General features: G+C 38.9%; 1 protein-coding gene across 1 annotated transcript in view; it reads left to right on the top strand.

The window, feature by feature from the left end:
• Positions 1-14090, top strand: part of DIAPH2 (diaphanous related formin 2) — a 908304-nt gene that overhangs the window by 686645 nt on the left and 207569 nt on the right. The window contains exon 24 of the mRNA XM_065411177.1: positions 5505-5669. Coding sequence (XP_065267249.1) covers positions 5505-5669 — 165 coding nt within the window. The remainder of the gene's footprint in view (positions 1-5504; positions 5670-14090) is intronic.

Raw genomic sequence — 14090 nt, forward strand, 5'->3', positions numbered from 1 at the left:
ACATTATGTAGCACTCCATAAAACACAAAGAGCAACCTGAACATTTCAAGACCTTATAAAGAAAATCTTGTGTAGTTTAAGTTGTCTTAGTCATTTTTTCCTGATAAGAATTATACATACAGTGTATAGGCAGGGCACGGTGGAACATAAGTACTAGTTGCGAAAAACTGACCATAAATAGCCCATTTGCTTCTTCAATGTAGTGTTTTTTATGCCCAGGTTTCTGTTGTAAACAAACTTTGTGGGTATGTCTCATCCACCTTGTAATCTAACCAATTTTCCTCTTTTTTGCTTTGTTTGCAGATAATAGTGATTTTATTTTGTGTGTGTTTGGTAAGGAAACATGCATTCTAGCATTTTGACATACTACTAATACCTCTGAAGTACCTTGTCAGTGATAGAAAAAGAGATTATGTTTTTGTTTGTAGATCTGTGGAATTCTTTTCTTCTGTAACAATTTATATACTGCATAATGCTCAGTATTGTTAAGTTTAAAAATGTAGAAAATGCCAGGATTAGACCAAAAGGGTGCTCCAAGTTGGACACACAGTTTATCAATAAATGCAGTTCTTATTTCAAACCTTAAAGTGTCTCACTCATTAAGTTGTAGCAGTAATGTACATACAGCAGGAAAACATATCTTCGATGTACCAGCAAGCTTTGTATGGAATAAAACTTACATGGTCATTTCCCCTCTTTCCAAAAAAATATTTGCATATGATTTACAGTAAAATTAGTCTTAAAAGCCATTGAAAGGCTTCGAAGAAAGATGAAATAGAATTGATATGTTTGAAATGATTTGGAAATATAGTTTGCCTAGAAAGAGGTGGTCTCTCTTGCATGGACTTCTCTATGTTGTTCTTAGAATGTTGTATTTAAGTGAGGGGTTTGATTCCCTCACTTAGTCACAAACAAGGAAAATTCAAGCAAAATATTAGAACTTTTTTCAATAGAGCACTTTTCACTTTGGTATTGCATTGCATGAGGTTTCTAAGATTGCATAGGCTTTTGAGGTATCACCAATACCTAAGTATAATGAAAATGTTAAGAATTGAGTTTCAGCCTGGATTTCCTTACCTTTATTCATGGGTGTCACAACTTGATTACTTCTCTGTCTGATTGTTTGGTTTGTGGGTTGGGTGTTTTTTTATGTGCAACACAGCAATTTCATCAACTGAAGTTCTGGGTCAGAGGAACTTGTTTAACCATGGGCTAACAGTTTAAAAGGTAGAGAGTGTCTGATCTTAAAACAAACAACAAAAGAGAGAAGTGTATTGAAGCTGTTAATAACCTTTGAGGGGGGGGAGGAGGGAAGGGAGAAACTCCCTATTAATTCTTCCCTTAATAACGTGTGTTAACCAATAAATATTCTCGGATATGTTTTTCTGAAAATAGATTATATTGTGTTTACATATAAAATGACTTCCTTTCATTTGAAGTGATAATTATACCAAATTTCTAATGAAAGCTGTTGTGAAGGTCAAGTGGATCTCTACTTGATTTCTAGCCCCTCTTCAGTTACTAATAAATATGTGCAGTATACTTCAGCATACAACAGACTTGTGACATTTTAAACAATGCGCAGATACTGTGCATTCTTGAGTCCTGTAAACATCCCTACCATTTCATTCCCAATCTGCTTTTGAGGAGAGATTGACAATTTTTATATCATTTCTAATTCTTTGTTGTTTATATCACTCATGTTTTCTACCACATCCAAGGACAGTTTGTGTTTGTTTTTTGAACCTCTGACTTCAAATTAATGAGGCTATATTGGCAGAGAGAAAGGAGGGTCAGGACAAAACTGGGAGGAAAGATCAAACCAGTATCTTAGATGCCTATATACAAATGCGAGAAGTATGGGTAATAAGCAGGAAGAACTGGAAGTGCTAATAAATAAATACAACTATGACATTGTTGGCATCACTGAAACTTGGTGGGATAATACACATGATTGGAATGTTGGTGTGGATGGATACAGCTTGCTCAGGAAGGATAGACAGGGGAAAAAGGGAGGAGGTGTTGCCTTATATATTAAAAATGTACACACTTGGACTGAGGTAGAGATGGACATAGGAGATGGAAGTCTTGAGAGTCTCTGGGTTAGGCTAAAAGGGGTAAAAAACAAGGGTGATGTCATGCTAGGAGTCTACTACAGGCCACCTAACCAGGTGGAAGAGGTGGATGAGGCTTTTTTTAAACAACTAACAAAATCATCCAAAGCCCAAGATTTGGTGGTGATGGGGGACTTCAACTATCCGGATATATGTTGGGAAAATAACACAGCGGGGCACAGACTATCCAACAAATTCTTGGACTGCATTGCAGACAACTTTTTATTTCAGAAGGTTGAAAAAGCTACTGGGGGGAAGCTGTTCTAGACTTGATTTTAACAAATAGGGAGGAACTCGTTGAGAATTTGAAAGTAGAAGGCAGCTTGGGTGAAAGTGATCATGAAATCATAGAGTTTGCAATTCTAAGGAAGGGTAGAAGGGAGAACAGCAAAATAGAGACAATGGATTTCAGGAAGGCGGAATTTGGTAAGCTCAGAGAGCTGATAGGTAAGGTCCCATGGGAATCAAGACTGAGGGGAAAAACAACTGAGGAGAGTTGGCAGTTTTTCAAAGGGACACTATTAAGGGCCCAAAGGCAAGCTATTCCGCTGGTTAGGAAAGATAGAAAATGTGGTAAAAGACCACCTTGGCTTAACCACGAGATCTTGCATGATCTAAAAAATAAAAAGGAGTCATACAAAAAATGGAAACTAGGACAGATTACAAAGGATGAATATAGGCAAACAACACAGGAATGCAGGGGCAAGATTAGAAAGGCAAAGGCACAAAATGAGCTCAAACTAGCTACGGGAATAAAGGGGAACAAGAAGACTTTTTATCAATACATTAGAAGCAAGAGGAAGACCAAAGACAGGGTAGGCCCACTGCTTAGTGAAGAGGGAGAAACAGTAACAGGAAACTTGGAAATGGCAGAGATGCTTAATGACTTCTTTGTTTCGGTCTTCACCGAGAAGTCTGAAGGAATGCCTAACATAGTGAATGGTAATGGGAAGGGGGTAGGTTTAGCAGATAAAATAAAAAAAGAACAAGTTAAAAATCACTTAGAAAAGTTAGATGCCTGCAAGTCACCAGGGCCTGATGAAATGCATCCTAGAATACTCAAGGAGCTAATAGAGGAGGTATCTGAGCCTCTAGCTATTATCTTTGGAAAATCATGGGAGACGGGAGAGATTCCAGAAGACTGGAAAAGGGCAAATATAGTGCCCATCTATAAAAAGGGAAATAAAAACAACCCAGGAAACTACAGACCAGTTAGTTTAACTTCTTTGCCAGGGAAGATAATGGAGCAAGTAATTAAGGAAATCATCTGCAAACACTTGGAAGGTGGTAAGGTGATAGGGAACAGCCAGCATGGATTTGTAAAGAACAAATCATGTCAAACCAATCTGATAGCTTTCTTTGATAGGATAACGAGTCTTGTGGATAAGGGAGAAGCTGTGGATGTGGTATACCTAGACTTTAGTAAGGCATTTGATACGGTCTCGCATGATATTCTTATCGACAAACTAGGCAAATACAATTTAGATGGGGCTACTATAAGGTGGGTGCATAACTGGCTGGATAACCGTACTCAGAGAGTTGTTATTAATGGTTCCCAATCCTGCTGGAAAGGCATAACGAGTGGGGTTCCGCAGGGGTCTGTTTTGGGACCGGCTCTGTTCAATATCTTCATTAACGACTTAGATATTGGCATAGAAAGTAAGCTTATTAAGTTTGCGGATGATACCAAACTGGGAGGGATTGCAACTGCTTTGGAGGACAGGGTCATAATTCAAAATGATCTGGACAAATTGGAGAAATGGTCTGAGTTAAACAGGATGAAGATTAACAAAGACAAATGCAAAGTGCTCCACTTAGGAAGAAAAAATCAGTTTCACACATACAGAATGGGAAGAGACTGTCTAGGAAGGAGTACGGCAGAAAAGGATCTAGGGGTTATAGTGGACCACAAGCTAAATATGAGTCAACAGTGTGATGCTGTTGCAAAAAAAGCAAACATGATTCTGGGATGTATTAACAGGTGTGTTGTGAGCAAGACACGAGAAGTCATTCTTCCGCTCTACTCTGCTCTGGTTAGGCCTCAGCTGGAGTATTGTGTCCAGTTCTGGGCACCGCATTTCAAGAAAGATGTGGAGAAATTGGAAAGGGTCCAGAGAAGAGCAACAAGAATGATTAAAGGTCTTGAGAACATGACCTATGAAGGAAGGCTGAAAGAACTGGGTTTGTTTAGTTTGGAAAAGAGAAGACTGAGAGGGGACATGATAGCAGTTTTCAGGTATCTAAAAGGGTGTCATAAGGAGGAGGGAGAAAACTTGTTCACCTTAGCCTCTGAGGATAGAACAAGAAGCAATGGGCTTAAACTGCAGCAAGGGAGGTCTAGGTTGGACATTAGGAAAAAGTTCCTAACTGTCAGGGTGGTTAAACACTGGAATAAATTGCCTAGGGAGGTTGTGGAATCTCCATCTCTGGAGATATTTAAGAGTAGGTTAGATAAATGTCTATCAGGGATGGTCTAGACAGTATTTGGTCCTGCCATGCGGGCAGGGGACTGGACTCGATGACCTCTCGAGGTCCCTTCCAGTCCTAGAATCTATGAATCTATGAGAGTGTCTTATTGACAGCTTAAAGTGTCCATTTGCACTAGCTATTTTATGTTCATTGTTGTAAATGTTGCACATTTCAAGTAGTGATTCTCAAATGTAGTCCAGCAAGCCACTTCTGCCACAGTTGTAAAGCATCTAGTCTTTCTTTAGGCAGTAACGCTTGTCTTGTTATGCTTGATGCTTCCTGCTAGTCCAGAACACTTAGGATTTCAAGAAGTTTTTTTAAACCAACTAATCTTTAAAAGAAAAAAAAAAGGTGAAAAATCTCCACCTCTCAGCACCCTAAATTGCTACTTTGTCTTTATTTTGGGGGTATTTGGTGTAATGTAAATTCAACAGTGTTCAAAATTGGAGGTATAATACACACACAGAAGGATGTAATCACACCGCAAAGTGAGAGATTAGTTCAGTAGTTGGCTATGGGTGATGAGATGCAATTCAGTGCAAATGGATATAAAATCCTACGCCCATGGAGGGCACATAGACATTACAGAGGCAAAATGGGGCTCAGCAGTCATTGCATTATGGCAGGATTGTTTCATCTTGTCTCTAATACTGTCTAGTATTACTTTTTTCAGGTAACTAAGCAGGAAGATCTTCACCATTAGACGAGAGGCCATAACAAGGGGAAGTTTGCAAACCAGTGATGAAATGTTCCTGAGTACGTATAATTCTCCCCCACCCCAATAAAATCAGTAAAAATCATGTTGGATTATAGAGCAATATCGATTAAATGAGAATATAATCTTAATTTTTGTGCTATTTTGTTGTTTGTTTTAACACTGAGATGGTTATATTTGCATGATCTTCCTTAACACAAACTTACAGCTTTACTAAGAGCGCCCAAGACCAGTATGAAAAGTTGTCCAACATGCATAACAACATGACCAAGTTATATGAGAATTTGGGAGAGTACTTTACCTTTGATCCCAAAGCAACAACTATAGAGGAATTTTTTGGTGATCTAAGCAACTTCCGAACTATGTTCTTGGTAAGTAAAGACTGACAAAACAGTGATACAACATTGTTTTTTGCTTCAAACTTTTCAGTGTTGTTTTTTCCCCAAGTGCTCATTGATAAAATAGACTGTGTGTTTTGATCATATAACAGAGAATGACAGGTTAATTGACAGTTTAGAAACAGATTACATTATTTTCTCATCGAGAGCTATTGATTTGCAGGCCTCTGTTCCAACCTGTTAGTTCATAATTCTTATAAAACCACATTTGGATTTGATTCTTATTTATGTATGCATTAAAATGTTCTTTTCCCTGTTTAAAAAACAAACTGAGAAAAAATACCGCACATTTAACACATGCACAAAAAACTACATGAAATCAGGCAGGTCTATGTTTGAAAAATATTAAATAAAAAACCTGCATGGTTGTCACTGGTGATGCCAACATTTGCATCATTCTGAAATCTAGAGACTAAGCTTTTTGGTAGAATATTGCAGTTTAGGAGGCAAAAAGCTAGAAACCTTCAAAATAAGCTTTATATCTCTGATTAATGGAATCCCCCAAAGCTCCTTTGGGACCTAAATTCTATTATTCCCAGCCAGCCGATGTGTCTGACTTGTATTTTTTTTTTAATAATTTTGTTTTTTCAAAATAACATGTAAGTAGGGAATCCGGTAGGGAAAAGAGATGACCAGAACATCACACTGTGCCTCCAGGGAATAGTCAAATTACCTTGACTTATCAATACTACTTAGCCATTTACCACACAGCTGTAGAACGTAGATCCATATAGACCCATATTGCTAGAAACAAGCTTTAATTCATTAACTATCAGGATTTTCAGTATAGTGGATGCAAACTGCTCTTAAAGCATAACTTTAGTACATAAACTTATTTTTTTTTTAAACTTTAACTACAGCACATTTTAATTATTTGTAATACAGTTAAAATTGTTCATTTTCCTAAGTCATTTATGCAGTGCTGCTATAATAGGAAGTTTCCGCTAGCACATCAGTATAAAGATTGGTCACGAACAACAGCAAGTATAATGAGATATATCCGTGCATCTATCTTTCCTGAAATCCCATGATAAAATTTTGAAATGTGGCAGCTTAAAGTTGGGCACCTGAAATAAGTAATTCTACCCAAATAATACAGTAGCTAGAGGAAAAGTAGGCTGATCTGGAGATTGTATTCAGATGAACAAGATTAAGCATTATGGCCAAAATCTGTCCTCAGATGTGTGTATTTAACTCCAGTGAAAGTATATAGGACTTCACTGTATATTTGCCCTTGCATTTCCTAGAAGTCAAATTACAGTGAGAAATCCCATTTTTATTTTGTTTAAACCCTACTACTTAATCTTCCTTCAGACTTACTGGATATTTAGACATAGAATGTCTTTTTACTCTTCAGTGCTTAGCAGTGAATTTCTGGAAAATACATTATAATTGGTTTGTCTTTTTATTCTTCAGAAGTTTTAAGCCAAGTGGTTAGTTTTACAAAAGCATGTGGCTTTCGAGGGGACTCTACCACTAGTGGGAAGAAGAAAATTGTGATATTTGTGTTTTCAGTTGGGAGAAGAGAGAACTAAAATAAGCTGTTCTAAACTCTGCCAAGAATAAAAATGTAAAAAATTGTGACCTTTCAAACTGAACTGAAAATAGAAAAAAACTATTATATATATAGCTTCACTAATCCAGGAGGAGCTGAAAATGTCATTAATTCTACTTCCACATGTATAAAGTGTGGTTCTTCTCTGAAGAGTAATTCTGTAAGAATCTTATTTTGGAGTTCCATGTTTTTCTCACTGATATACATATCAAAGGTGTTCATTTTTCAAGAAAAAAGATATCTCAAATATAGCCCCACCCGTGATCATAGAGTTGAGCTGGGATCTTTCCTTCTCAGTCATCATTTCTAGTAATAAAGACTCAGCAGGCCTCAGACTTGGCCTTCAGTTACACTCGTGCTATCTCACTTTTCAAGTATCAGAGGGGTAGCCGTGTTAGTCTGAATCTGTAAAAAGCAACAAAGGGTCCTGTGGCACCTTTAAGACTAACAGAAGTATTGGGAGCATAAGCTTTCGTGGGTAAGAACCTCACTTCTTCAGATGCAAGTAATGGAAATCTCCAGAGGCAGGTATAAATCAGTGTGGAGATAACGAGGTTAGTTCAGTCAGGGAGGGTGAGGTGCTCTGCTAGCAGTAGAGGTGTGAACACCAAGGGAGGAGAAACTGCTTCTGTAGTTGCACAGGCAGAAATTGTGGAAAAACAACATCGCTTGCCTCATAACCTAAGTCGTGCAGAACGCAATGCCATCCACAGCCTCAGAAACCACCCTGACATTATCATCAAAGAGGCTGATAAAGGAGGTGCTGTTGTCATCATGAACAGGTCTGACTACCAGAAGGAGGCCGCCAGACAACTCTCCAATACCAAATTCTACAGGCCACTTTCCTCAGATCCCACTGAGGAATACACTAAGAAACTGCACCATCTACTCAGGACACTCCCTACACTAACACAGGAACAAATCAACATACCCTTAGAGCCCCAACCGGGGTTATTCTATCTACTACCCAAGATCCACAAACCTGGAAATCCTGGACGCCCCATCATCTCGGGCATTGGCACTCTCACTGAAGGACTGTCTGGATATGTGGACTCCCTACTCAGACCCTATGCCACCAGCACTCCCAGCTATCTCCGTGACACCACAGATTTCCTGAGAAAACTACAATGCATTGGTGACCTCCCAGAAAACACCATCCTAGCCACCATGGATGTAGAGGCTCTCTACACAAACATCCCACACACAGATGGAATACAAGCTGTCAGGAACAGTATCCCTGATGATGACACAGCACAACTTATTGCCGAGCTCTGTGACTTTATCCTCACGCACAATTATTTCAAATTTGGTGACAATATATACCTCCAGACCAGTGGCACCGCTATGGGCACCCGCATGGCCCCACAATATGCCAACATCTTTATGGCTGACCTGGAACAACGCTTCCTCAGCTCTCGTCCACTCACGCCCCTTCTCTACCTACGCTACATTGATGACATCTTCATCATCTGGACCCATGGGAAGGAGACCCTGGAAGAATTCCACCATGATTTCAACAGCTTCCACCCCACCATCAACCTCAGCCTGGACCAATCTACACGGGAGGTCCACTTCCTGGACACCACAGTACAAATAAGCAATGGCCACGTTAACACCACCCTATACCGAAAACCCACCGACCGCTATGCCTACCTTCATGCCTCCAGCTTCCACCCCGGACACACCACACGATCCATCGTTTACAGCCAAGCACTGAGGTACAACCGCATCTGCTCCAACCCCTCAGACAGAGACCAACACCTACAAGATCTTCACCAAGCATTCTCAAAACTACGATACCCACACAAGGAAATAAAGGAACAAATCAACAGAGCCAGACGTGTACCCAGAAGCCTCCTGCTACAAGACAGGCCCAAAAAAGAAACCAACAGAACTCCACTGGCCATCACCTACAGCCCTCAGCTTAAACCTCTCCAACGCATCATCAGTGATCTACAACCCATCCTGGACAATGACCCCTCACTTTCACAGACCTTGGGAGGCAGGCCTGTCCTCGCCCACAGACAACCTGCCAACCTTAAGCATATTCTCACCAGCAACCACGCACCGCACCATAACAACTCTAACTCAGGAACCGACCCATGCAACAAACCTCGATGCCAACTCTGCCCACATATCTACACCAGCAGCACTATCACAGGACCTAACCAGATCAGCTACAACATCACCGGCTCATTCACCTGCACGTCCACCAATGTTATATATGCCATCATGTGCCAGCAATGCCCCTCTGCTATGTACATTGGCCAAACTGGACAGTCACTACGCAAGAGGATAAATGGACACAAGTCAGATATCAGGAATGGCAATATACAAAAACCTGTAGGAGAACACTTTAACCTCCCTGGCCACACAATAGCAGATGTTAAGGTAGCCATCTTACAGCAAAAAAACTTCAGGACCAGACTCCAAAGAGAAACTGCTGAGCTCCAGTTCATTTGCAAATTTGACACCATCAGATCAGGATTAAACAAAGACTGTGAATGGCTATCCAACTACAGAAGCAGTTTCTCCTCCCTTGGTGTTCACACCTCTACTGCTAGCAGAGCACCTCACCCTCCCTGATTGAACTAACCTCGTTATCTCCACACTGATTTATACCTGCCTCTGGAGATTTCCATTACTTGCATCTGAAGAAGTGAGGTTCTTACCCACGAAAGCTTATGCTCCCAATACTTCTGTTAGTCTTAAAGGTGCCACAGGACCCTTTGTTGCTTCTCACTTTTCAAATTATCAATCCTCCTGCCTCCCCCCGTGACACCTGTGGTAAACACATTTTCTTCAGTAGTTTTGCATGGATGTAACTGATTTGATTATGTTGGTAATAAATGGAATAGAGTCCTCCAGCTCACTCCATCTTGGCAACACTGGGTGTAAAATGCTAATATAGTAAGAAGCACTAATAAAAGGCACTTTTGTTCCTGAAATCAGCAGAACTGTCTGTAAAATGTATCCATGTGCAGGAAGCGGATCTATTTAGTGTAAAGGTGCATTTTTACACATCCATTTTTCAGAGTAGTATGGCACTTTATAAAAAGAAATGACTGCAAAACTTTTGTGTTCAGTTCTTAATTTTATCCAGTACACTTTTTCTTTTCCTGTTTTGCCAGTGTACATTAACTTAACACCATTACTAATAATGTTGCATTTAATAATGAATAATTAAAATACAATATATGTGTATTATATTATAACTACTGTAAACACATTTGAGAACAAGCGAAAAAAAAGTTTAATTTATATCTAAGGAAAGAGAGAGACTACATAACTCATAACAAAGGTGTAAAATGAGGGAAAGACCTATTATTTTTTTAAAAAGCCATAATTTCTGTGTGGAAGTCATTTTAAAAGGGAATAATGAAGAGCAAAGAGATAAAAATATCAACTGAAAATAAGTCTTTGTTTCATTCCAGTTAATGACAAAACTACCATTGACTTGATTGCGGGCTGAATTTCACCCTTAGTGCCACATCCTGCATTCTCTGCTCACCCAAAACTCCCATTGATTCTAAATGCAGGATTTAGCTTACTTTACAACAGCATCTTGGATATTTTGTAGTCTTACCCACATAGGAAATATGTATTCTGTGTTGTAATTGAAATCAAAGTGTATATTATTTTTATTACAAATATTTGTACTGTAAAAATGATAAAAGAAATAGTATTTTTCAATTCACCTCATACAAGTACTATAGTGTAATCTTTGTCTTGAAAGTGCAACTTAAAAATGTAGATTTTTTTGTTACATAACTCAAAAACAAAACTATGTCAAACTTCAGAGCCTACAAATCCACTCAGTCCTATTTCTTGTTCAGCCAGTCGCTAAGACAAACAAGTTTGTGTACATTTACAGAAGATAATGCTGCCAGAAAGTGAGAACAGGCATTCACATGGCACTTTTGTGGCCAGCATTGCAAGGTATTTACATGCCAGATCTGCTAAACATTCGTATGCCCCTTCATGCTTCGGCCACCATTCCAGAAGACATGCTTCCATGCTGATGATGCCATTTAAAAAAAAAAAAAGTGTTAATTAAATTTGTGACTGAACTCCTTGGGGGAGAATTGTATGTCTCCTACTCTGTTTTACCACTATTTTGCCATCTATTTCATGTTCTAGAAGTCTGATGATGACCCAGCACATTTTGTTCATTTTAAGAACACTTTCACTGCAGATTTCACAAAACGCAAAGAAGGTACCAATATGAGATTTCTAAAGATAGCTACAGCACTCAACCCAAGGTTTAAGAATCTGAAGTGCCTTCCAAAATCTGAGAGGGATGAGGTGTGGAGCATGCTTTCAGAAATCTTAAAAAAGCAACACTTTTATTGCAGAAACTACAGAACCCCCAAAAAAAGAAAATCAACCCTCTGCTTGGCATCTTATTCAGATAATGAAAATGAACATGCATCGCTCTGCAGTGCTTTGAATTGTTATCAAGCAGAACCCGTCATCAACATGGACGCATGTCCCCTGGAATGGTGGTTGAAGCATGAAGGGACATATGAATCTTTAGTGCATCTGGCATGTAAATATCTTGCGATACTAGCTACAACAGTGCCATGGGAACGCCTGTTCTCACTTTCAGGTGACATTGCAAACAAGAAGTGGGCAGCATTATCTTCTGCAAATGTAAACAAACTTGTTTGTCTGTGTGATTGGCTGAACAAGAAATAGGACTGAGTGGATTTGCAGGCTCTAAAATTTTACACTGCTTTATTTTTTAATGCAGTTTTCTGTACATAATTCTACATTTGTAAGTTCAACTTTCATGATAACGAGATTGCACTACAGTACTTGTATTAGGTGAATTGAAAAATATGATTTTTTATTTTTTTACAGTGCAAATACTTGTAATCAAAAATAAATATAAAGTGAGCACTGTACACTTTGTATTCTGTGATATAATTGAAATCAATATATTTGAAAATGTCAAAAACATCCAAAAATATTTAAATGGTATTCTATTATTGTTTAACAGTGCGGTTAATTTTTTTAATCACTTGACAACCTTATTTATTTATTTATTTATCCCAATTTCACTATAATTCTTTGATTGACGTTATATACATGTGTATAATTCACACATTTGCAAATATTTCTCCTTGAATACAAAAAGTGGTAAAATAAAAATTGTGCAGACTATTTCAATCACTTACATTGGCAGTCATTTTATACTTGCTCTATATGCACTATGTTCCCTTTAAACATTATTCTGCCCTCAAGTGTGTGCACACAAATCTTTGTGAGTATTTCTAAGGCAGTATTTGGCCTTAGAATTTACCATAAATATAAACCTCACCTGTTACATAATTTAATTAAATGTCCAGTGTAAACCAACAGTAGTATATTGGAATGTTAAAGTCAGGTTTTATGGATTTTCCTTTAATACAAATAATAAATAAAAACTAAAGCAATACCTACAGGCCAACCAAGAACAGGACACTTTTGTGCTACACACTGCACAAACATGGAGTAATAGACAATCCCTACCCCAGTGAGCACTATTTTTTAGGGAATTAGGCACCTAATGGGAGTTAGGTGCATAATTCTATGTAAAAATCTGGTCCTTTAAGGCTTGTCTACAAAGACATTTAGTCCGCAGCAAATTGGAGTAAAGTTTCCATCTGGATGCTGTTGCTTTGCACTAACAGCTCCTTAGTGTACCCTGCTTTGAAATGGGAGTAGATTGAAGTGTACTAAGGAACTGCAGCATGGGTCACGGGTCACTTGAAGGTTTAAACTAGTGTAAATGGTGGATTCTCTGTAACTTGAAATCTTTAAATCATGATTTGAGGACTTCAGTAACTCAACCAGAGGTGAGGGATCCAGAACAGGCATGAGTGGGTGAGGTTCTGTGGCCTGCAATGTGAAGGAGGTTAGACTAGATGATCATGATAGTCCCTTCTGACCTTAAAGTCTATGAGTCTATGAATTGTTAGTGTGTGGCAGCAGAGTCCAGATGGACACTTAGTGTGCAGCATGCTAAGGCAGGGTAGATTTACACCCCAATTTGCTTCAAACTGTGTATGTCTATGTAGACAAGCCTTAAGTCTAAAGAGAGAAGAGAGATAAAGATTTGGGAGGAAAGGATGTAACACAAACAGAATGAACAGTGATAGTTAACAAACATCATGTTTGTTTCATGATTTTTTGGGATGTGGGGCTTGGAGAGCTTGTTATTTAAATCCTTTGGTAGGATTGTATTGGAAGAGAATTAGCTAAATGGAAAGAGAAAGAAAGAGAGGGGCCGCAAAAGGGAGGGAGGATAGGGCAAGTGAGAGAAGGCAAGGACAGGAGAGGTGGAGCAAGGCTGAGGGGAAGAGACTGGATGGAAGAGGGTTGGAGTAAACAGCCAATCTGCACAGGAGAGAGAATCACAGAAATGCATGGCTGGAAGGGGCCTCGAGGTCATCTAGTCCATCCCTCATGCTGAGGCAGGATTAAGAATACCTAAACCATCTCTTACCGGCGTTTGTCTAACCTTTTCTTAAAAACCTGTAATGATGGGGATTTCACCACTCCTTTGATATCCTGTTTTAATTCTTAACTGTTTTTATAGTTAGATTTTTTCCTAATATCTACCCTAAATCTCCCTGGCTACAAACCTAGCTGATTTCTTCTTGTCCTACCCTCAGTGGGCATGTTCATCACCATACTCTTTATTTCAACATTTTACATATTTGAAGTCTGTTATTATTCCCCTTCAGCTTTCTCCTCTAGGCTAAACAGGCCCAGTTCTTTCAACGTTTCCTCATGTGTAATGCTTTCTAAACCTCTTTTGTTGTTATTGTTCTTGGTTTCCTCTGGGTTCTTTC

Source organism: Emys orbicularis, chromosome 9, assembly GCF_028017835.1.
Source record: "Emys orbicularis isolate rEmyOrb1 chromosome 9, rEmyOrb1.hap1, whole genome shotgun sequence".
Taxonomy (NCBI): Eukaryota; Metazoa; Chordata; order Testudines; family Emydidae; genus Emys; species Emys orbicularis.